Source organism: Balearica regulorum, chromosome 4 (genome assembly GCF_011004875.1).
Source record: "Balearica regulorum gibbericeps isolate bBalReg1 chromosome 4, bBalReg1.pri, whole genome shotgun sequence".
NCBI classification, from domain to species: Eukaryota; Metazoa; Chordata; class Aves; order Gruiformes; family Gruidae; genus Balearica; species Balearica regulorum.
In genome coordinates this window covers 55,034,446-55,060,889 of record NC_046187.1, presented here as the reverse complement: position 1 = coordinate 55,060,889, position 26,444 = coordinate 55,034,446, and the positions used below count along the sequence as shown (strand labels likewise).

Sequence of the window (26,444 nt, the reverse complement as noted above, 5' to 3'; positions counted from 1 at the left end):
TCAATGAAGGGACATACTGGATGAGTAGTAGCTCATACAGCTCTTACCTGCACCAGCCTCGTGCAACTCAGCATCACTGTATCTGAGCTGGGACGACCGATTTAGCTGCAGTACCAACACACAGCAGGTGTGGATGGCAAAGTGGATGCTGACAGCATCAGCGGCTCATTTATGAGTGAATAACGTCTTTGTGGCTCGCTTCATTGGATGACTGGATAGCGCTAAAGGTACCTGATGCCTGACAGTCTGAAAAACAGCATGAGCTGTAGGGTGATGTGACTTTGCCTTCCAGCTTGTGCTTTATGGCGTCTTCTTGCCTTCAGCAGTGCTGAAGGTTATTCAAACTAGCAACATTCCCAGGGTGCCTAGCTTCTCCCATCATTTTCCAATATGAAGACTACGGTAGTCCTTTCTAAATTTGGATATGTGTCTTCAAGCAAGGAACAGATAAGCTCTTAAATTAAATTGATTGTATGAATGTCCATAGTAACAATGGAAAAGAGAGGAGTAGAGTGGAGAATATGAAACAGGTTGAAAATTATTTCTAGATAACAGATCCCAGAAAGAAGAAACTACTTGATGGCCTGCAATATATAAGCTGAAGTAATGTGTGAATTCTATTTTTATGGTGAGCCATAGCAGTGGTGTGATCCTGCAAAAAGCTAAAGGCTTCTTGAGAATTTCTGAGCATCCCAAAGAGCTTGGTTCAGGACATGAGTCACTCGTAGAAGGAACCCAACATTGCCCTCTCGTTACCAAGTATACTAATGTGGGTTTTCCACCTCCAGTAGGAAGTATATTTTTGGATATCATTGCTTGAACAAAGACAGCATTAGCAAGTCAAATGATTTTGCATAAGCACTTTTTTTTTAAAAGCCCACAAAATGATGCTTTTTAAACAATTTAGCACTTTTTAAAATTCGTTCAAAGTGAATCAAAGTGAATTCTAAAACTCTATTTCAGAATTAATTTCAATTATTCTAAGACTTGTACATTTTTGATAGTTGAAGAAGGGCTCAGAAATATTCCTTCAGCAATACACTAATTAGTCCATCATGTAATTCTGATCTTTGTTCACACATTTTAAAGGTGGAAACATCATTGTGTGACAAAACTGTATCTCTATTCCCCATCTGTTCAGTTAGAACAATAAAGTATATAAAAATTGGTGCATATAACATCCATTATGAGGTCTTAAAATTAAGTTTTACAGTGATTAAACATGGGCAATGATAACTATTTTTGCAGCAGATTCTGATGTTACTCTTGTGAAATATTAGCTTAGCTGGGAGACTACTTGTGAAGGAAGATTTGTTTTATTTTTACCAGCTCCAAATCTTTAAACATAATTTAGAATATAGCATTCTATATTGCTGAACATGTTAAAAATTAAGAATTAAACTTGGCTGAAAACCATGAAGGGATATGTATTCCGTGCTGAATTCCCAATATGACCCTGATTTAAGGGATTGTGTTGATTTAGAAAAAAATTTTGAAAAAGAAATAATTCAATTTTTTTATAGGAATTACTTTCCTTCCAGAAATATGTTTCATTTACATGTTATATTACTTCTTTTTATTTTATGTTGTTAATTTTTTAGTATATTTTATCAAAGCAATTATCAATTATGATTTGTAATAGCAACTGCTGACTAAAAACTACTTGTTATTTAATGATACTAAACTAAATATGTCATAATTATAACTGTAAAACATAACCCTATAAAACTTGAAATTAATATAAAAATCATAATTTAAATATTGAAAAAAATACAAATTTATTTATTATTTACATTGTTTTTTTAACTTAAGATTGAAAAGTATCAGTATTTTTAGTTTTTCCTTTCCAGAAAAACATTATTTTTTAAAATCAGAAACTTCATATGGAGTAGAATTTTAATGTACTGACCACCTCCACTGAAGTCCAATAAAAGGCACAGATTCCCATGGTAGACTATTCCTGTGTGTAACAAAGTGAATAGCTGGAAAGAACAGAAAAAGAGAACTAAAATGGAAAAAGAAAAAGTAGCTATCATAGAAAGTTAAGAAAAATGGAAGACAAAGGGAAGCAATCAAACCCTCCCATGTGCTTCTGATTGATACACAATTCTCTTGTAACACTTGGGAATTTCCTGCCAACCTTAGCCATCTAACCGCCCACAAGCTCCTCTCTTCCACCAAATGTCTCAGCTGGCTTTCTCCCTAATTACAGGCTGGAATCTGAAATCTGTAGATTAATAACTATATAGATAGGGTTGGAGCTGTAACTGGGTGAAGTGGATGAAAAGTGTGACGGAAATTAGAGAATATGACTGAAGGATTCGCAGGAGCCTTTGTTTTCTCCTACTCGTTCTCCGACTATAACACATCCCAATTTCTCACTCTGAAGGAAGGAGGACAGTGTATGCTGTGCAATTCCGAAACCAAAAGGATTCATCCTAAGATGCCAGCGTGGTTGCTAAGTAACAGCAATGTAGTTTATCTGCCTCGTGAACAAATGGAAAGCGGTTAAGGTTATCATAAATCTTATGCTGCCCATGTATTAAGATAATATTCTGTTCTCAAGAATGAATTGAAAATGCTCTGAGAAATTTAAGGTAGTATGTTAACAGAAAAAAATTAAAAAGCTCATAAAAACATCAGACAAATTAAAATGGATGGACAGGACAAACAAACAACTAAGCATACCACAAGCTGGTACTGCCTGGAGTACTGAGAATAACTAAGAGGGAAAAACAAATTTCCAAACTCAATGGCGAGGTTTAATGGGAAGGTTCAAGATGCGGTCCAAACCTAAAAGATATCATCCCAGATGGAAACTTAGCCTAAACAAAGGTAACAGAAAACAGCATAAGGTGTGAGAAGTGCAGTGAAGATAGATTCAAAAGGCCAGAAGGAAACTCAGTGTGGAATTTTAAAAAGCTCTAAATAATAATCTAAAATTAGACTAAATAAAAGCAGAATTGTATCCACTGGAGGTTAGTAAGTCATGGTTAATAGTTGGAAATTTCATCAGGTAAAGACTAGGAAGCCAAAGATGAAAAATGAGAGAGGAAGCAAATGCTACATGAGCCTAAGATGCAAGAACCTTTCAAAAGAAGGAATGGGTCTTTTGGACCTCAGGGAAAGCAGCAAGCAAGCAACATAAGGGCACAGAGCCAAGAAGCCGAATGGACTGCATCAGTTCAGACTGGACTTATCCCAGATATACTCTTTCAAGTTCTAAAGAAGTTGTCAAAAGATGAAATGTTGGAGCCAACTGATTAAATGAGTAGGAAAGTAACTAGATAGGTTAAAAAAAACAAAACAAAAGTGAATGAAGATGCTGAGATACCAGCAAAAGTATGCAGTCTTTTTTTAAAGTGGCCTGTTAGAAGACTGAAAAGTAAAACAGGCATCAGGAATAACCTTGGAAATTACAACACAAGAAGTCTTCTTTTCTTTAGCTAAACAGTTAAAATTAACATCAGAGGTAAAACATCTTTTCTGACACAATTGTACAGTTCCTGTTATAGAATATATGTATGTATGTGTATGTTTGTGTGTGTGTGCATAGTAATAACTTCAAGTTTGTCAGAACTCAGCAGCTCTGTGGCAAACTCCAGTGGTCCTTACCCATTCCAGCTATGGCTGTCTGAAGCACAGTCATCTTCTTGTTGGTGTTGTAATGAGAAAGGTATTGATTTTCCTGTATCTGGGCTGAGAAAATAGGTTTGTCATATAGAGTTAACTATTCATAGAAAACTTTTCTTTTGTAAATGAAGTGCGCTCTGCTGTGATATTTTAAATCTTCTATTTCTAAGCTGATTTCTGTGAACTTGTCAAATTGAACTGCTTTCAGCTCTGTTAGTAAAACCACTCAGTTTTTTAGTTCATTCCCTGCTGCTTCTTAGCATGACTGTCTTCCTCTTGGAGAATCTGTATGGTGGTTCCAATTAAATGGCACTACCCTAAATATTTTTCACCCACTCTTGAAACATGTTTGTTGTTCTTGGTTTTGTTTTTTTTTTTCAGCAGAGTAGTTATGAAAACATTAAACAAAAAGTAACAATTTGCTTGATTTTTAAAAAAGAGAGGGGATAACAATAGCCAAGAAAATCTACCAGATGGTTGTTTTAATAAATACATTAAAGTCTCTTTTATTTTTTCTCCAATTTTAGCGACTAACATAACAGAAACTTTCAGACCATCAAACCAGTTTTCACAATCTGCCATAAGTTTGCATTTCACAGAAATAATCCTGACAAGCACTAATAGATGAAACTTGTTGGTGCAATAATAAAACAGTATAAGGCATATTTACACCATCCTTACATACAGAACACTGTACACACAAAAAAATCACAGATCCAGAACAAAGTAAATTCAATCTCTTAGACGTTTTACGTTTATAGGCTTGGTATCAAATAAATAATTCTCCAAGCAACAGACAACCTCTTGTTCTTGTGTGATTTATTTGTAACATTGTGCTCATGCAAAATAGATATTTGCTTTATTGCATTAACATTGAAAGAACGTTGGGAATTAGTTCTGAAACCAGTTCAATTGAATTTTAAACCCTGTTTCTCTTCACCCATAGGAAGTCTGAGTCATTTTTATTGGTGACATAAAACGAGGTGTTAACTGATGATTGAGATTTTTATTCGGTAAGTTCCAAAACGACGATGAAGCTCAACTGACTACAGTTCAAAAACCATCTTTCTTGACCATGCACATTTTTCTTTTGCTATTATGAGGTGGTTTAGATGAGATGCCTTTTGTATTTTTTAAGTTTCTATCTTTTTATATATATTTTTAAAGAAACCATGTACTATCCAACATCCACTGTTCACAGAAAGAAATAAGCAGCAGGAATAGCTCTGGTGGCAGAGCTGGCCAGAAGGAGGACATCAGTAAGATAGTGGCAACTTAATAAACATCAAATGCCCCAGAGATACGTCATGAAAGAGTTGATTACTATAACCCATATTTCTGTAAGAGTTCAGACTGCCAGGGACGTTTGCGCTCTGGAAAGTAATCTGGAATGTGGATTTTTTTAAAATCTTGGATACATTTTCTCATTTCTTCCTCAACACTCAGCTTCTCACAGACCTTCTTTTTGGAAAGATTTGTTTCTCTGGACTTGCTAATGAGAGTTTGAAAGAGTTCACTGTTCCTGCGTTTGTCTGGTGGTGGCATCCACTGCACTGGGGCCTTCTTAGATGGACGATCCAAAGTCAGAGTATTTGGCTGGTGGGCTGTGGATGGCTGAGCGTTGGTGGCATTTTCTTGAGGGGTGCTTGCTTCTGAGTGGCTGTCACAGCTCGAGGTGGACAACTCGTTACAGGAAGTCCCACTTTCACTGCCCTTGTCCAAGACTTTGTCATGCTTCCTTTCTTCGTGGTCTTGCTTGGGGGAAACAGTTCGCTGGGGAGGCCCTAATAAAAGGCAGGAAAGAAAAATTATTAAGCAAGCACTAGTTTACACAGAAAATTGATCAGCTACCATTTGGAAAAACATGACTCAGAGTCTTGGGTGGGATAAATTGATGGTGTTTCCTTTTAGTCAAAAGAACTATACCAGATTGGTACACATTTTGAAGGTCTGGTCCTACATGTGTGTTCAATTGTCAAAATTCTCACTCCTAAAAATGTTTATGGCAAAAATAACTCCTCTGCCTGCCTAAGAATCCAGATAATTTAGCATCCATAATCCTCACTGTATTGAGTTTGTGTTGCAAGGTTTTGGTAGTGGGAGGGCTACGGGGGTGGCTTCTGTGAGAAGCTGCCAGAATCTTCCCCCATGTCCGACAGAGCCAACACCAGCTGGCTCCAAGACGGACCTGCTGCTGGCCAAGGCCAAGCCCATCAGCAATGGTGATAGCGCCTCTGGGATAACAGAGTTAAGAAAGGGGGAAAAAACACTAATGGAAACTTCAGCGAGAACGAGGAGTGAGATCTGAGAGGAACAACTCTGCAGACACCCACGCCAGTGAAGAAGGAGGATGAGGAGGTGCTCCAGGCATGGAAGCAGCCCGTGGAGAAGACCATGGTGAGGCAGGCTATCCCCCTGCAGCCCATGCAGGATGATGGTGGAGCAGATATCCACCTGCATCCCATGGAAGACCCCACAAGGGAGCAGGTGGAGGCACCTGAAGGAGGCTGTGGGCCCGTGGGAAGCCCACGCTGGAGCAAGCTCCTGGCAGAACCTGTGGACCCATGGAGAGAGGAGCCCATGCTAGAGCAGGTTTGCTGGCAGGACTTGTGACCCCGTGGGGGACCCACACTGCAGCAGTTTGCTCCTGAAGGTCTGCACCCCATGGAGGAGACCCATGCCGGAGCAGTTCGTGAAGAACTGCTGTGGGAAGGACTCACATTGCAGAAGATCGTGGAGGACTGTCTCCTGTGGGAAGGATCCCACATGGGAGCAGGGGCAGAGTGTGAGGAGTCCTCCCCCTGAGGAGGAAGGAGCGGCAGAGACAACGTGTGATGAACTGCCCACAACCCCCATTCCCCGTCCCCCTGCGCTGCTGAGGGGGGGAGGCAGAAGGAGAGAAATTGAGAATGAAGTTGAGCCCAGGAAGAAGGGAGGTGTCAACTCTGCAGAAGCCCTGGACAGAAAAGAGTATTAATCCTAGAATAACAGAGAGATCTCTCACTACTGACAGATTCTTTAGGCTTTTTTGGGTTTTTTTATCCCATAGTGATTTCACTGCACTTCTTACTGTCAATTATTATCCCAGACTTGCCTCAGTGCAAGCTCAGAATTCAGCTGTACACCTCTTACTGCACAAGATGGCAGGGAAAAGAAGGTTATGAAGTTATCAGTAGAGAGGCACTCGGCAATGGCAGAGAGAGCGGCCTGATGGCCTATCAAGAGGCACTGCTCAGCACTTCACACACCTGAAAATCAGATCTAGGCTGTTATTCTCTCTAGATATCACTTTTGCTTTGAAGTTTGAAGCAGAATATGAATGTGAAAATTAGGTGGTAGCTGCTAAATCTGTAAAAGCATTTTCATTTCTGAAGCCTTATTTCAAAACTCCAGCTGGGAAGTGAAATGATGCTATGCTGACATCATATAAATGTCACAATCTTGATTTAGGACACTATCTAAAGCTGAGAGAAATATCTACAGGGTTCAGGAGGCATTGGATCAAACTAAGGGAAAAGTTTTAAAGATGTTTAAACACTTAAATGAAAATGAAGAATGGGACTTCAGTGGCAGTTATGTGTCTGCTACAAATCCTGAAAGAGTCCAAAAAGTTTAGGTATTTAAATATCTTACAAAAACTAGATTATCCTTACAGTTTACCCAAACACCACCATCACCAGTTACCTGTCTTTGCCAGTACCAAAATTCAGGGTATGACAGCTCAACCTTGAGTTACTGGGACCTTTTTGAGCCACTTAGTATTCTGTTTTTCAGAATTACAAATTAGAAATATAATTACAATTATAAAGAATGCAGGAGCAATATGAACACTCTAGTGACTTTTTGACTGCAGTTCTGTGATTCAAAGGAATCTAAGAAGAATTCAATAGTTTATATGAGGCACAGGGGAAAACAAACCAAAGCAAAACACAAAAGCAAATAAATAGTAATTGAGCAACAGCAACACTCAACAACCTGCTTTGCTTTTGTTTTAGCCAGCATCCCAAGATGCTGTGTCACATTTCTGTAGCTGACCTAGAGAAACCCATGAATAATCAAGATCCAAAGAGGAGAGACAACAATCCGTCAGGGCTTGTACTTACATTATTCGGAGTAAAAACCACAAGCGATTTTCTACTTCATTATATTCAGCCCAAATATTTAGCGCATGGGTGCAGTGATTTCTCTCCTCTTTCTCTTCCAGAAATATGTTCACCTTCTTAAACAGACTTACATGCCTTTCTTCTATTGTTGTATCTGGCATTTCATTTCGTACCTCAAAATCATTGTATGATTATGCTAAATCTAGAGAGTCAGCTGGCATTATGGAATTACTTTTGCTTTCCAGCATGTGATTATAAAACTGAGTAGTTAATCAGATAGTGATTTCAGTCTTGTTACTCTGATTTTCAATAACATGATTAACATCAATATCTACTCTAGTTTACAATCTTAGCTTTTTCAAATGTAACAACACAGTATATGACTAACAAACTAAAGTTTTCTGTTAGCAACACCCGGTAGTCTTCAACAGTTTCCTGCCCAGTTTTTTGCTGTAACTTCATAAATCAAGATATTATTTCTAGTTGGACTGTTGATACTTACATTTTTATTGGTACTCCTTGCTTCTCAAGGCCACAAACCTACAATGTACTAAGGATCTATTTCAAAAAAAGCACTGAAATACACCCTCAAGAATATAAAAAAATTCCATTTCCTGCTACAAGACTATTCAAGTATTTAAATGCTGTTTTGGACCAGAGCCCTGAGGTTCAGTACCTTACAGCACTGAGCTCTGTGTGCTTCACTGAATTGCCTAAATTCACAATGACTTTAATCCAAACACAGGTTTCTCCCACACCTCTCCTTTTAAAAATTAACAAATCCTCCCTCACAAAGAATTCTTTAAATGCTCCTGCACTTCTCTCACAACAATATGCTATTAACAGAAGCAACAGTTCTGCTAGAGGGGAGGTTTTTCTCACAATATTTTCTGCCTGCTCAAACCCAAAAGAATTTATAAGAATACATCCTTGAAAGATATTTGTTTAATTTTTAACATCAGGGTTTATCAGATAAATTTAGCTACATCCCTAATTCAGAAAACATCTCCTTATTGCCCTCTATGCTGTCACACTCATTTGTGGCTGGGATTGTGTGATAGGTTGCTGTTCCCACTGTACCTTCTTAGCTCTTCCAGAATAACACCAAAGACCTTCAAATTGCTCAGTCTGCCTGAGACTACTGATTTCCAGGAGTGCAGAACAGTTCTTTAAAACTCAGAGAAAGTATATTTGCTCCGCTGTGCACATAACACTAGAAACCTTCACTGACCTGTGCCTCGTGTTCCTGCCCCTTCTAGGATCTCCCACCTGCTGCTGGTTCTCCAGCTCTCCTCCAGGCAGTTCCAGTAGACACTGAACTTCCCACTTCTTCTTTTTCCTTTATTGCTCTTAAATGGCTTCCTTTCTCTTAGAAAGTTAGAAAGTAATCACTCCCTTTAACTGGGCTAACTCACCAGCTCTACCATAGCAGCTACCAGACTCTCAAGTCTAGCAGACTTGAGATAGTATCTCAAACACATTTCTTGGATCAGGAAGGCATATTACATTTACTTTGACTGAACTTATTCCTCATCTGTGGGACTCCCTGCAGACATTTTAGTCAACATTTCCTGGCCGAACTGACTGACAAAAGAATCTTTTTCAAGCAATTACTACAAAATATTTATGGAAAATGAACTAGAAACTCATAAACCTAATTCTCTGCAGTGAAAATCTGCTTCTACCAGTTACAAAAACCAAACCAGGAACCAGAAGTCCTCTCTGACTTCCCTGTCAAACAACAGCTGAGCAAGAAAGCTCCATTCAGGAACAGAACATGACAAATATCACAGCAAACCATCCGCTGGCCAGTAACTATTGGTTGAAAACTGTAACCTTGTATTTCTGGAAGTCAAATAAAGCTTAGATAGGTCTAAATCGCACTTCATAAAGTGCAATCTGCATAACTATAGAATATTACTTTAGCTCTGACTCCTGCAACAGAGAAAAATGCCACACTGGAAACATTAAAAGCATAAAATAATGATATTCTGCTTATCTATGTTTCAGGGTTTATGTACACTTATATTCTTAAATATTAATACAACAGGCTTAAAGTAAAGGAAATAATATTCAAATGCAATTAATCTGACTGCTCCATTCTCCTCTCTCTCTCTGTAGGTCAAATGCCCAGTTTATTGTATGTGTAGGGACAGATGCACGAATTAGCTTCTTCCTCGCTCAGCTACTTTATTCTTCCAGTGTCTCAAAGACCAATTAAAAAACCCAAACAAACAAGCCCAAAATGTCGAGTTTTTCTATGATGTAATTTTAGTGAAAACAAAGTTCTTGGGGGTATTTTATCTTCATAATTTTCTGTTTCTTCAAATGTATTTTTTTTAAAATAAACCAGTTCTACTAGATATAGTCTATTGAATTAATCAAATAATCCAATTAAGGGTTCCTTTGAACTGATATAGCTATAAACATAACTAAGTCTTGCATTAGCAAAACATTTTTAGCAAATACTTTATATTTACTGAGAACACATCTTAAAAACATTGCAGCAAAACAGTTAATAAAATTATGAAGTAAAAAAATTTCCATTTTTTTTAACTGATTTCATCAAAATGAAAACACAAGGGCAATTGACTGACTATATTGGAAGGTTCAGAAACATAATAGCAAAGAGAACAAAAGTTATTTTTATTTGTATCTGTAAAAGAAATTATATCTAATCATAGAATCATAGAATAATTTTAGTTGGAAAAGAGTCATAGAATCATAGAATCATAGAATGGTTTGGGTTGGAAGGGACCTCAAGATCATCTAGTTCCAACCCCCCTGCCATGGGCAGGGACACCCTCCACTAGACCACGTTGCCCAAAGCCTCATCCAACCTGGTCTTGAACACTTCCAGGGATGGGGCCTCCACAACCTCTCTAGGCAACGTGTTCCAGTGCCTCACCACCCTCACAGTAAAGAATGTCTTCCTCACATCCAATCTAAATTGACCCTCCTTCAGCTTAAACCCATTACCCCTTGTCCTGTCACTACACTCCCTCATAAACAGTCCCTCACCATCTTTCCTGTAGGCCCCTTCAGGTACTGGAAGGCCACAATTAGATCTCCCGAGAGCCTTCTTTTCTCCAGGCTGAACAACCCCAACTCTTTCAGCCTGTCCTCACAGGAGAGGTGCTCCAGCCCTCTGATCAGCTTCGTGGCCCTCCTCTGGACTCGCTCCAACAGCTCCATGTCTCTCCTGTACTGGGGCCAGTCCAGAGCTGGACGCAGTACTCCAGGTGGGGTCTCACAAGAGCAGAGTAGAAGGGCAGAATCACCTCCCTCGACCTGCTGGTCACGCTTCTTTTGATGCAGCCCAGGACACGGTTGGCTTTCTGGGCTGCAAGCGCACACTGCCGGCTCATGTTGAGCTTCTCATCAATCAATACCCCCAAGTTCTTCCCCTCGGGGCTGCCTTCCATCCATTTCTCGCCCAGCCTGTAGTTGCGCCGAACCATGTGCAGGACCTTGCACTTGGCCTTGTTGAACTTCATGCGGTTCACATGGGCCCACCTCTCCACCCTGTCAAGGTCCCTCTGGATGGCATCCCTTCCCTCCAGCGTGTCGACCACACCACACAGCTTGGTGTCGTCGGCAAACTTGCTGAGGGTGCACTCGATCCCACTGTCCATGTCGCTGACACAGATGTTGAACAGTGCCGGTCCCAGTACCGACCCCTGAGGGATGCCACTCGTCACTGTTCTCCACTTGGACATTGAGCCGTTGACCACAACTCTTTGAGCATGACCATCCAGCCAATTCCTTATCCACGGAGTAGTCCATCCATTGAATCCATGTCTCTCCTATTTAGAGACAAGGATGTCGTGCGGGACAGTGTCAAATGCCTTGCACAAGTCCAGGTAGATGACGTCAGTTGCCCTTCCCTTAACCACCAACGCTGTAACCCCATCGTAGAAGGCCACCAAATTTGTCAGGTACGATTTGCCCTTATTGAAGCCATGTTGGCTGTCACCAATTACCTCCTTATTTTCGATGTGCCTGAGCATAGTCTCCAGGAGGACCTTTAAGATCATCAAATCAAACCATTAACCTAACAGTGCCAAGTCCACCACTAAACCATGTCCCTAAGCACCATATCTACACATCTTTTAAATACCTTCAGGGATGGTGACTCAACCACTTCCCTGGGCAGCCTGCTCCAATGATTGACAACCCTCTCGATGAAGAAATTTTTCCTAATATCCAATCTAAACCACCCTTGGCACAACTTGAGGCCATTTCCTCTCGTCCTGTCACTTGTCACTCAGGAGAAGAGACTGACCCCCACCTGGCTACAAGCTCCTTTCAGGTAGTTGTAGAGAGTGATAAGGTCTCCCCTCAGCCTCTTCTCTAGGCTAAACAACCCCAGTTCCCCAGCCGCTCCTCATAAGACTTGTGCTCCAGACCCTTCACCAGTTTCATTGCCCTTCTTTGGACACGCTCCAGCACCTCAATATTTTTCTAATCCAACAACCCTATTTGCAGTTTGATTCATAATTTTTGCATGCTTGAGAATATTGGCAGTATGTGATTTGCACATGATTTTGCATGAAATGCAATCTTTTCACATTGTTTTTTGCATAGGGAAAAATCCTTATTTTTATAGTCTACACAGGACCTTCAGTCTGGTATACAGCTACATTAAATCCCTGAATGACCTTTTCTTCTACCTACTATATTAAAATTACATTATATTCAGAGTGAATATAAGATTGTGTTTTATAATTTAATCTTAAGAATCTAAGTAAAATTAACTATAATTAACTATAATTAATATACAATCATAGAAAAAATACTTATCAAACCTCACATTATTATGGATTTATCCATCTTATGTATCTATGGATTTTATTACCCTTCACTGGCATTCAAAGTATTACACTTAACTGAACGCTTAGAGAGAAGTCACCTGTGAAATCTGATGACAGGTTATGGCTACTGTGGGAACATTTTCATTACCAGACTTTTGAGTACTTAATATCACACTTCAATGGTAAATGATTATCTTTTCTGTCTAATTTAACTTTGATTTTATTTTTTTAAAAGATTATTTTTAAGAGCTATAAAAAGACAGCTCTAAATCCCTGACATTTTCTGTGGCATGTTAATATTTCCAGTTTTAGAAGAAAATCCTGTTCTTAGAGCCCTGCTCAAGACATGAATTCACTCCCTGAGACCAGCAAGGGATCCAGCTTGCCCCTTACCACTTGAGCTGTAGGTTACAACTAGCTTTATGGCAGGCAAATTTACAAGGGACTTTCTGACCACTGTTCTCTGTCCTCTTTAATGCACTACAGAGTCAAGCTAAACCCACTGCTTGGATTTAGCAGTGAGAGTTTATGGGGTTTTTTTTAACCCCATACAGTTTACCAAGAAAACTTTTCCAGTTATTCTTGGTATTGCAGTTTACATCTAACTTAGCCCTATCGGGAGAAAGGGGAGAGAGGAGACCATGCCCCACTTAATTTCTATTTCAAGGCTAATATGCAGGCCTACACAGGAATTACGTGGCACACAGTTGTTAGCTGCCCCTCTGCCTATGGATGAATTTTATCCATTATGAACATCCCAAGCAAACAATAGTAACAACTAAGTATATAATGTGAGAAATATCTAAGTGCTCTTGACAGCTTGCACTTACGGGAAAAATTGAAGAGTTCAGTGTAGAGATTTCAGTGGAACAATACTTTCTGTGGGAGTCTTTATGCTGCATGGTTTCAAATCACTTCAAGTTTAAAAAAAAAATATTCAGTTTTCAATTTGGGTCTCATCTGGTACAAAATTTCAAACCAGTTTTTGGATTAAAGGCCTGATCCAAAGAATGCTTATTATATAATAGTGAAATATTTTTCAGAAAGGAGGATTGAAACTCATCATTTACTATTTTCTTCATCCTTTCAGAAGAGGGACGGATTGCTATAGATATCCAAATGTTCATACTTTCATGTTCTTTGACCCAACTGAGGCTTGGCTTTAGTCAATGCAAAGTAGAATATCTTCAATAAAATGAAGAGAATGTTACCTTCACCTCCAATTACTTCAGGGTAACATATTCATTTGGAAGAAGTGAGTTAACTTCCCTCAGGCACAAGAGAGAATTAGTATCTGGGAGGCTTTGATTTATTAATGTGCTAAGCCCTGAACTCATGGGTAAAAGGCCAGCGCTGTTGACTTAGCAACTTCAGTACTTTGAGCAGAACCTGAATTTTATGTGACCTGAGAAAGCCAAGCAAGTTGGCATGCAGATGAGGCTGCCACAGAGAGGACTTGCAAATCTCACCAGGGCTTCCCTGACATGAAGAATAGCACTTAGGCTACCCACATTTTATCGAAACAGTTTTGTAAATATGCTCTATGCTCTGGCAAAGCTTCAAATTCATATCTACAGGGCATGTAAATTGGTTTGGCTTCACTAACAAGCTGATTATGAGCTGGGAGTCTGGGTCCAAAACTGTTTTTTAAAAAAAAAGTTTTGGACTTAATTGTTGACCCCGTTCAAATCAAAGACAACACACTCTGTGACCTTAAGGTACCAAAAATTAATTAAAAAATAAAGCCTGTTCATTCTAGTGTGAATGCAAAATAAATCTTTGAAGGAAAGCAATTTAATAGTGAAAGCAGAAAGGGTGAAAAATTACTGTCTCTTCTTACAGAAAAAAAAACCAACAAAAAAAAGGAAGTTAGAATGATTTCTATAACTTTTCAGTATTTTGTTCAGAAAACATATTTTTACTGGCATCCCTGGAAAATTCATTTTTAGGTGAAACCAAGCAAAATTATTGCAGGTAATACTTAGCCTCCAAATATTTGAGAAAGAACATGTGAAAATACTATGTTCTAAAGAAAACCTCACCGTAGACTTAATTATCATCTTTGCTAGAATATAGAACCAATAATAATAGGGTGTTCAATGAGTCATTGTAGAGGAACTAAAGAAATGATGAGAAATTAAAAAAAAATCATGGCAATTATGAGATATGAAGGCAAAATATACTCCTTGATTATTCTGAAACATTTTACTGCATTCAGAATTTAATAGGAAATGCAAATTTTCCCATAATATTTCCTGTCCTCTACTGCCAAGTCCATGAGGCATCTTACATGCTTTGATTCCAACAGAAAATTTCAAAGTGGGATCTGTACACTGAAGTCTTCTTGGCAATGTTTAGGAGCATTAAGATTTTTAGGAGTGTTTATTTGCTGTTTCATGGATATTTCAATACGAAGAATATCTCTGTGATTGCACTCTTGATGAAGCCTTTTATTTAAATCTCCTTACCTGCCATGGGAAGATAAAAAGACACTATGTAGAGATTGTGGCTGTATTGGGCATAGCTCCCACAGGGGAAATTACCCTTTAATAGTGTTAAACTCGATGGTGTGTGAATGGTTATGTGGTACTTGAAGTGAATGAACCAATTCATCTTTCAGATTAGGACCACATGCCTGTAAGTGATAAGTGCTTTATCTCAAAAGAAAAAAAAAAAAAGAACACAACAACATAAAAATATTTTTCTGTCACATTTACTACCACCTGATGTTAAACTAACTTCTAGAAAGAGTACAGTAGAATGAGTTAAATACATCAGTGAGGAAAATGTCTTTGCTTATTTCCAGTCAGGCTATATTTTAAATATTAATATTATTCACCATATAAAAAGACTAGTTAATATATAGAGAGGGAACTATTTTTGTTATTTGGAATGACAGAAGATGTACAATAAACAGTCCTGTGCCTAACTTGAATTCATTAGATACTTCACCCTCATCTTGTTTTGAACAAATGACAAAAAAATACTCCTTTCATATTTGTCACTTTTCCAACTGGGTTTCATGATAGGCAAAACAGTACTTAAATAGGAGAGAGACAGTGAAATTCTGATATAGACAATTTGTTGCATTTTAGTAAAACCAATGAAGAGTCCACAGTGTTTTATTAAATGTATTAATCTGAAATTTTTGTAGTCATTCTGAGAAGTATCTTTTCTTGGCAGATAAGCCACGAATAGAGTCAAATATTCAAGAGGATATTTTTATTTTGTGGAGTTAGAGATGGCTACTGCATTGATGCTATGCTGGAGATGATAAACAAAGAAAATTAAATTTTTGGAATAGATAAGACATAAGCTGAATCAACATCAAAAGACTGAAAGTCAGAAAACCACCAATATCCATCCCCTGTGTATAATGGATGATAGATTTTATCCATTTCAAGATTACATCTCTAGGTCAATACTTTACAGCCAAAGATGTCAACCCTCCTGATTATCCTTGAAGAGACCACTGCTTAGCAAACAGATTGCAAGACCTTCTGCAAAATCCCAGAAGCGAATTTTAACAAGCCTCCACAAGGCTCACAGCAAGAGGAATACTGTAAAGTTATCCCACAATTTCCTAACAGACAACACAAATTTCCAGAGTCAACCAGATGCTTCAGATTTTGTATGTAAGTTATCTGGAGAAAGAGGACTCACTGAAGCAGTATAGAATTTTCTTCCTGAAGGAAGGTCTGGATAAGTCATCACTTTTCTCAGTGATGGTCACATGCTATATTAATCTCCACTAACAGCACAGTAATAGCAAAAAAATATTATGCTAGCAGCCGTGAGACTGAGCTTGATCTTTAGACTGAAGTGTTTTGGTTATTTTAGAATGAAAATAATTTCACACAAACACATTTTACATGTAGAATGGTTGGTTTGTTGTCTCTCCACCGGTAGAAATATTTTTCCCTTGCCCCAAATCTGAAAATGTAGGTACTTAAGATAATTATGATGCTTGATGTTAGTCTAAAAAATAAAAACATTGGTATACATGACAAATGAGAACAACTTTCATAAAAAGCATGCCTCTTCCACAACTCCACTTGGTACAGTGAGCAGCTCAAAATGCTTGTATTTCAGTAACATCTCAGCAACATCTGGTATATGAGCTTGTCATTCATTTCCAAACTGTCAAGTAGGTTCATTCTCAGTTCTGTGTGCTAGTACTATTTGCCTTTTTTTGGACTGGTCATTCTGCAGTGGCTATCAGTTAAGAGCTAAAGTCTTTTGTTCTGTCCATGAAAAATGCTTATTAGTTGCTTATTAGATGCAATATTTTCCATTAAAGAAATTGTTAATTGATATTAAACTCCACCAAATTATCTTCAAATTATTAATTTGGCATCTGAAAGTTAATTAGAATTATTTAGAGTTATATTCTCAATTTACCACAGAAGGAGTTAGGAGAATGGTATCAAAAGCAGGACATTTTTCATGTTGCTCTTATAAACTCCCTTAAGACTTCAGCACTTCTTTCCCCTAACTGGCGCTGGCAGAAAGTTTACTTCGTTAATGCCGATCACTGGAAGAGTGACCCAGATGCCAATCTTCCAGCTCCCACTCTACCCCTTGCAGCTGAAAGGACAAATACATTCTTATTCTTTCAACACCACGGTGCTGGGCACCACTAGAGAATCTCAGGGTCAAGGATGCAAATGGCTTCAAATTGTTCCTTCTGAATCATTTCCTTGAAATCACCTGTAATATGGGCTGAAAGTTACAAGAAAAAAAAAAAGTCAACAACATACTTGCAATCACTTTCTAAGGGCAGAAGTGACAAAACCCAAAGACAATCACTCTATCTTCGCATTGCAGAAACACATCCCAGATGCGTCTCCCTGTCAGGATTTATAGGACAAACTATAAATGACGGCTCAACATGTGGGTTTAGAGACTCCTGTTTCCGATTCGGTGTCCTCAGACTGCATTCAGAGAAAACAGCTGTTGGGCTGGAGAAGGACACTGACTTTCATATCCCTGTTTATCCCTGATATAGCCCCCCCCCACCCCCTCCCTGATCCTTGGGTGTCCCTCTGAGGTTGTCAGGTATTATCATTCTCATTCCTCACTCCCTTCCCCTTTCTTCTAAGGACATATTTATTTGTAAGTCATTCAGGAATTTCAGTCTGTTGTCAACCCCATTGCTGGCAGCTGCCTTCTGCTTTGTAAATATTAATATTGGTTGGGCATCTGCTCAGCTGTGAAATAGTCTTTTAGCCACCGGGTCTGTGTTTGGCAAAGCCCTAATCAGTTGTAGGCAACGTGAAGCTGAATCTCTTCTCACCCAGATAAGCAACACTCTTCTTTGAACCACTCGCATTTCATTTTTCCTAAATTAGTTTTAACTTCTCAGCTGTCAGATGTGGCTCCCTGTGTGGCAACATAAATGCTTGTGCCAGAACAAAAGGCACCAGAGGGATGGGAAAGAGTATTCAAGGGAAGGGACTGCACTTTTCAGTGATGGCTCATGGCAATTTGAAACACACGTGAATCAATTACTTGCCTTGTTGTGACACACACATACATTAAATATACTGACTTAACAATGTCCTCATCAAAATAGAGTTTACTTTCAATAAAAGTACACTGGAATGTAAAAAATGCCATCTCAAATAAGGTCTACCAGACAGAAACGTATTTCAGTGGGACTTCAGGGCCTCAGTCTCTTCCGAAATCCCTGCTTCTCTCTTAGAAGCTCCAACTTGAGTTAAAGCAGAGGGAGAGGGAATAACACAGCAATATCAGGCATCTTTGTTTTGAAATTTTCTGTTAAGGAAAAGTTCATTCACAACTCATTGGTAAGAACTCTCCTCTCTGAGGACTGTCGGTGGCCTCAGTCTTGGTTACTTTGCTCTAACAGTATCAGCAACAGGGAAAAAAGCAAACAATAAAAAAGGGAGAGAATCAACCACCACCTTTGTGTCTCACTTCCTCATTTAATTTCAGTTACTAAACTAAATTTTTTTCTTGATAATTTTTATTTCCGTTTGTCTAGTATCATCTCACATTGCTTTGTTTTGTCAATTACTTTGTCAATCGCTTTAGATAAAATGTGTAGTCTTCATTTCTTCCTTCCAGCTTTTTCAATTTTACATGTTTCCTTCCTACTGGCATGAAAAATAAATTCATGTTAATGTGAATTTACAGAATGTGTATAAAAAATGCTAGCAGAAAGTTGTCAAAATACCATGCACTGGCTTTGGCATAGGAAAAAGTCTCACATTAAAGAAATATTTCAGACACCAGCAAACTTGGCAGGTTCACATGATACTTACGATAGCACTTTAGGCAATAAGTAAGTGCAAAACAATGGGAAATGCACACTTGAATCAAGTCTGCATTTTACTTTTGATTACTGAGAATTAGCAGTGAATTATATAAACTGGATAAGGGTCCACAGTCAATTATCCTAAGGGTTCAAGCACTAAGAGGGCAGCAATTCAGAATATACTCAGATTATATTTGTATAGTTTTACGCCTTTCCTCGCTGGTCCCTGGGTTGATACAAATGTCTCAATCTGCAAGAATTCCGTGAAAAGACCAGAAATGTTTGCTGAAAGCTTTTGCTAAGTAACAGTGATGGTCATCAACGAGGTCTTTCTCGTTTCTGTGTACATAGCATGAAGTACATTTCAGACTAACATTTCAACTGTAGCAGTGCCATTCATCTATTTTATCATTAAGGTCTGGTACATGAAAAATAAAGTAAACCGATATGAAATTAATGGGGCATTGCATCCTAAACTATGTAAACACATGCCGATAACAACACACTATCTTTAGATCCAAATTCCTAGATCAGCCTTATGGAACACTCAAAGCATTCGCTTCAAGTAAATAGCTACAGAAAATATGAAAACATGCAGAAAACTATTTATATGGTATATATTTAAGTAAAATAAAAATTATTGAATATGTAAAGGATACACACAACATCTTGTCCTGTGCAAAAAGCAAATTAGTTTGCAAATCATTTATATCTAAATATCTTATATATCCATACTTACACAAACAAAATATTATGACCATATATCTGTCATAAAGCTGATAAAAAAGCTGATGGTTGAATTCATTAAATGAATTCTCCTTGGGAAACAATGAAACCACACAGATTACAACTACAGTGTAGTAAAGACAATGTGAAGTTCTTAACAGAAATCCTGAGTATTTGCAGAACAAACTACATTTTTGACAAGACAGAATCAGCAGCATTTCAGGGACAGGATTGCACTGAAATTCAAAACATATAGGAATTCTTAACAGCAATATTTGAAACATTGCAAAATTTCTTCAGGCATTTCTTAGATAATACTTGAAGATAAAAATAACGTTATGTATCTTGAACTAACTTAAATGTTTCCTCATCAATTAACCCTATAAAAGTAGTAAAAAGGAACGTCTGAAAAGGATTTACTGCTATTACTGAGGTGGTGGTTGTTATTAATATTCATTTTATTTCTCTTGCACACTATATGTTCTAGTAATAGGCTACATTGTGCATAATGTAGTTGGGCTGCATCATCATTAATAGATAGATGACCTGTGCCCTGAACAGGTTAAAATCTAAGAACAAGACAAGAAACAACAGATGGTAAGAGACAGACAGATGGGAAAGTACCAAAAAAATGCGGTATTGGTCAGCATGATAGGCTAGTTGTCTCAGATCTCCAGCTGTCTAATCTTTTGTCAAAATTTATACGAGCAGCACAAAACTAGAGAGTTTTAAGGAGGATTTTGAAAGATAATAACATAATAGCTTTGCAGATGTTAATGGTATCTTCTCCCTTAAGTAAGAAGCAGCATCAGAGATGACATGAATGTGAGCAATAAAGTCACCATGGTCCAGCTGGGACTAAGAGTTACCATTGCAACAGCAAATGATAGGGGATAGGTGAGGATAGGCAGCAAAAAGCCTTGAGTGTGAGGACAAGCAGCCCATGTTTGACATAAAAATGGGATACTTAATGTAGCGATTGAGAAACAAGGGATACTTAAAGTCTGGGTGGAAGAGGTGGAAAATGAGGACCTTTTCTTAGAAATCATATTTCTAAGCAAGTCCATTTAATACTTAAAAATTCATGTTGCTTTTAATATATACAAAAGTGCCCACGAGCAATTTCCATCCAAACACAAGACCTTGCTTCTTCAGTGTATCTGACTTTCATTTGAATATAGTTGAAAAAACCATTTTCCAGAAGACTTTTCTGTGTCCTTGGTTAAGCAGCTACATAGGTCTATGGAGCAGCCAGGTCCTGGTTGGCTTTTCCATGCTTTCATCAACAATTCTTACAACACTTTCTTGCCTCACCCAGGTTCTTCCCAATTAATTCCTCCTATCTTCTTGCAGCAGAAATCAAGGGATAAATGACACCAGACCTGTTTTCAGCAACTTCAGGCTTGTAAGACTGGTCCTGCAGATACTATATACCCTTCCCATTAAAATTTGCTTACACATAAAACACATAATTTGTAAGCCAAGAGATCTTGCCTGCAATGTTTATTTATTCCTTAAATCTCTCATCAGAAATATGAAATATGAAAGCAGAATAGACTGCTAGTTTTGTTCAATAATTGCATTTACATGTGATGTATCCATATTCACCAAGTAACAAAGAATCTGGTTCCTAGTGCAGGTGAAACCAGCATTAGAACAGGTAAGAAGAATTCATCCTCCTCTTATTCCAAATGTTTCAGATATCTATCAGAAAACACAATCAATATACATAACCGAGATATTTAATCACTTACTTACTACAGTTTGTAATGAATAAATTATGACCAGCTCAGATTAAATTGTGTTTGTTTAAACTCATTCTTTCTTGAAATATTAACTATATTTGCAAAGTTTTTAAATAATAAAAATGTTAAATAATAAAACTGATTTTCTACTATCCTGGAAACTGAATACCAAATGAGTACAAAAGGTTATCTAAAGAGGGTGACGGTGTTCTTTAGTGAAAATTTCATTTCTTACATTATTCTTAGAATTATTTTTTTAATAAAGTATACCAAATCTTGAGGTATTCCAAAACATGTCTTAGTAGTGCTGTAATATAGGTACTATTAGTCGATATCTAATTTAGCTCTAATGGAGGCAAAGAAAACAACAAAAAAAGCCCTATGTGAAAAAGTGTGAGAATTTTAGAGGAGAAACACACATTTATTTATACATTTCACCACAATCCTACATTCCAGTAAATTATCTAAAGAATGTTTCAGTTAGGAGCTGAGTGGCTTTTGTAGCTTTGCATAGGAACAAAAAAAATGAGAGCAGGAAGGAAAAACACATTAAAATTCATCTTGGGAGAGTGAATAGACAGTACTATTGAAAAATTTTACGTGAAATTTCATTTGCTAAAGAAACCTGAGCGATTTTCATTTCATCACAGTAACCTACCTTACAGTAAAAACATTACACAGAAAGTAATAACCTCACTCTGGTTTTCACTAATAGTTCTACCTCAGTGTGACCAAAGGCACAGTCAATAATAGTTTTACTAGAATTTCATTAAAGCTAAACTAATTTACTTTGTCTTTTTTACTTTTCCCACCTTTGACTGGCTCAACAGAAGACTGACCAGCAGATGGAATAATTACTTTGGAATTTTATCACAAAAAATAAAAATAATAATTAAAAAAAACCCCACAGAGTTAGAAAAGCAGCATTTGATGCATTTGAGTAAGTGATTATTTATGACGAATATGATCTTATTTTGTATTAATTGGCATTTTCATTGCATTCATGTAAGAGCTATCATATTTTAGTTGTACAAAAAATTAAACTGCACAAAATTAAGAAAAAGAAAAATGGCAGTTGATATGAAAACACATCTTTCTTCTAATAGCCATAAGGCTTGGGAATACTTACTCTTTCAGAATACAAGACTCATTTGTTGCCTTACAGATGACGACATGAGACTACAATAACCGTTGCAGTTCTGCGTTTGCAAGTTTCCAACAGCAACCCAAACTGAAATTTCTTTCTGATGATAGCTGAGATGGTGCTTCTCTTCTGTCACCATCCAAAGCTGACAAAAAAGACCTGTCTGTAAGCATAAGGACTGTCCAGGGCCAATGATGTAACTTTAGTGACAGATTTACAAGTGCAATCTGTACAGTTATTAATCAGGAAAAGGGCTATGTGTGTCCTTTCTTTTCATTTTTTGTATTCCCCAAAAAGGAACCCAGGATCGAAATACTCTGTTGTTAACAGTCATTGGTCTCAGGCTTTTTACAGTGAAATATTTTGCTTCCTACATACTTGTTTCTCCTACTATTACTATTTTGATTCCCTTATATGCTAGCTTATCAGCTTATTCAGCTGTCCATCGAGCTTTCAAATACAAGGCAGTTATCCAGAACAAATTGTCTTTGTGTCTGAAAATGTAATTTTCTTCTGCTTTTCAATATCAATATGGAAGTCAATGTGCTTCTGTCTTGGTGCCTGAGTTTCTCCATCTGTAAAATGTGAGTCGTCCCTTCTGTGAAACCCTTCGAGATCTACTGCTGAAAAACTACATGACAACTGGATACTAATAATATACTAGAATAAATCCCACTGAATTCTTACAAAATAAACTCCAAATTTATTTTGGGGTTACAAAATAAAGTACAGCTAGAGCAAGAGAAAGTCAAATCAAGATCATAAACTAGGTAACAGGTTTATCTCATGAGACTGTAGAAGAGGTCCCTCTTGTACATTCTTACTAGTATTTCTGGCCTGCTAGTGCATGGTATGCCACAGTATTACTGTGGTTGGACAAATTTCGGAAAGCAAAGGCAGTCAAAGTCCATAGTGGAAAAGATGAATGAAGCTCCAGTGATTGCAATGTTGGTTCTTCTGGCTGCTTCTGGTTGACTTTGTCTGATTTTCAGTCTGCAGTCAAAAGTTTATGAAATTATCCCTTCTTATTTGTTTTTTAATTAGCCTTAAAGAGTGTAAAGAAATGTGGAAAAGAGGAAGAAAAATGTGCTGATATGGAGTCTTACATTCTTCACACAAGATATTGTAACTTACACACTTCAGATCTAGATTTCGTGTTATCCTTAGTATGCACAAATGGCCGAGTTTTAGAGCTGCCTGTGTTCCAGGCAAGGTCACAGGTGGGAGACGAGCACTGGCAGGGAATTTTATTGACAGAACAAAACCCTTGAGATTTCCTTTGAAAGAGACTGCATTTAAAACAAAACAAAAAAAAGGAAATGTGTAGAGAAAACTCCCTTTCCTGATATATCCTTCCATTTCCCCACAATCAAAGCTTAGGGGCTTCACGAACTGGGAACGGTGACTGCAATACAGTGGCATTTCATTATTCTAGCTAGGTGTGTTCTTCGTAATTATACTAACACAAAGCAAGAGGCACAATCTTGGCTCTTCATTCTATTTCTTTAGAGAAAGACTTTCAACAGTATTCTTTAAACCAGGTGAGAAATATTTTCCAACACAAATGCCACCAACTGTTCCTTGCACAAAAAAACCAAAATAAAATAAAAGACTATTCTTCACAGCAAACTTCATAGCTTCTTTGACTTTACTTTTCAACCTTCTGCCATTGATATTTTTTGTTTATAATTTATCCCTCTCAGCAGATGTTCAGAATAACAAAATAGAAAACACAGTTATTTGTAATATTCTAACCATAGTAGAGGTATTGCATTTTTTAAAATATATAAGGGTCCAGAACAGAATTGCTTCTTCTTCTGCTCAGGGTGGTTTTTTACTTTTATCTTCTGTTTTACGACATAAGCTTTGCCATTCCAGCAAGTAGGATGTTTCTTGTATTTTTATACAATAAAGAAAGTGCAGAAATCCACATAAGTAAAAAAAAAAAAAAAAAAAAAGTAATTCAAAGTTATTAAATTAACTTCCAATACTTTTGGAAATTACCTGTTTTTCCTTTTAGGAAAGAAAAAATTAAATCCATGTGCTTAAATATTTTAGCTTTTGATGAAACACATATTTCTCACTGAAAAAATATTTCAGCAGATTTTTCTGAACACAACCAGTGCTATAAATATATCCTCCCCATCCTACATCACCCTATGTCTGTGACACAACAGAACCAATAATTCCACAGATCACTTTTATGATATTTGTTTGAAGCTATTTAATGTCTTTATAAGAAAGAATAAAAGGGAGAAAGGGACAAAGAATAGGAATAATTTTAATATGTATGGTAAAGTAATTCGAATAAGAGTATCTATGGATTATGCAGTATCTATGGATAATGCAGATACAGTACTAAAAATATAGATACAGAAATACATTTCTACTAATAGCACTAAATTATATAATATAACCATATAACACAGAAAATACCACTTTTTTCCTCAGCAGGTGGAGGCAGGCAATTATTTTACAATCATCATTTCCTTCGTTTCCTACTGCTATTGTTGCGCTCCATAATGAGAATTTCGATTCTGACACATTCATATGGATACATTTCTGATAGCGTGGCTCAGATTCCGAACAGAGTTATGTCGCCGTGAATCTGGCTTCACTTTAGCGGACCTGATGAAGATGCTCTGGTCTTTCACCATGCTCACAACACACCACGATCAGGCTCAGTGAGCACGTCCCCTTTATTCTCATGCATTAACTTGAATATGTGCAAGAGAGCCACGCTCTTATACTCAGCAGCATTACAGTTGGACCTGCAGGTTCTCAGCTCCTCTTCTTTTTAGCACCTTCTAAAACCTCCTGGTTTCCAAAACCTCAGAAATGTTTTCATGGTCATCATCAAACAGCACATTTAGGATTATATTCTGTATTGGAACCATTGCATTGCTCTTGTGGTTCATTTTTTATAGTTTGTGTATTTCGAGATGTTTTTTAAAACATAGCCGCTAGGAAAAGTTTCATCACTTTTAGATGATGAATTATTTTCTGCCTTGTGGAACAACCTCAGTAGGTGATCCAGGCATATGCACACAGAAAGCTAAAAGCCTGGAAAGTGGGAAACTCTGCTAGAGATCGCAAGTGTTTCCAGAGTGAAGCGACAGCTGAGTCAGGTTTCTTAGGATGACATTTCGGACTTACCTGTCTAAGTTCCAGCATATATACCTAAATCTTCTTTTTTTGATGTGGCTATCAGTTTTCCCCTAAGCTGGAACACACCTTAGAGATATTTGCTACTCTCCTGTCATGTAAGCAATGAAATTTTTTTAAGATTTCCCCTCCCTCACATTTCTTTGATAAAGACTTAGCTAAGCACATTGAGAATTTTAATTCAATGAAAATACAAGCAAAAGCTTATGGCCGGGAAGCGAAGGACTGAAAGAGGTTTGGAAATGGTAGTATATGCAGTAGCTGATCAGAGACAAAGCTAACAAAAGTAATATGGGATGGAATCCATCACGAAATTCTGCCTTAACTGGGACATAAGTATCCACAAGAATGTGCTGTGCTCTTTTCCCGCCCTGCCTCCCACTGCAGGTTCCTCACATCACTTGGCAGTGCCTGTCCATCTCTGCTTTGAAACATCCATGGAGGACAGCGGGCGCCCGCCTCCCACAAAGATGTCCGCTGCAGCGCTGACCGTGCCGGCGGCGGGGCCAGGCGTCCTGCTCAGCGTACTCAACGCGTGGCTGGATGCCCTAACGCTTGCCCAGCCTGGGTGTCGGGCAGGGTCACCCGAGGCGAGAGCCCACCCGGGGATAGGCTAATGCTCTCTGAGGAGGAGCATCGGTGCTGACCTTCACAACATGCTGCAAACCTGCTTCCCACTCATTTCTGCTCAGGGACACAAGCTAGACAGCCATTTCAGTTACGTCTATTGTTTTTACTGGAGCTTTTTTTAAAAAAACAAATGAAACTCTTGCTTGTATCAAGCGACACCCTGAGAATGGGCTCAATTTATAAAGAAGCAAATATTGCCTGATG

The 26,444-nt window shown here is 37.9% G+C and overlaps 1 protein-coding gene across 1 annotated transcript in view; it reads right to left on the bottom strand.

The window, feature by feature from the left end:
* Positions 1-4,113: 4,113 nt before the first annotated feature.
* Positions 4,114-26,444, bottom strand: part of KCTD8 (potassium channel tetramerization domain containing 8) — a 101,511-nt gene continuing 79,180 nt past the window's right edge. Inside the window, exon 2 of the mRNA XM_075752231.1 lies at positions 4,114-5,417. Within this exon, the coding sequence (XP_075608346.1) occupies positions 4,957-5,417 (461 nt within the window). The 3' untranslated portion in view covers positions 4,114-4,956. The remainder of the gene's footprint in view (positions 5,418-26,444) is intronic.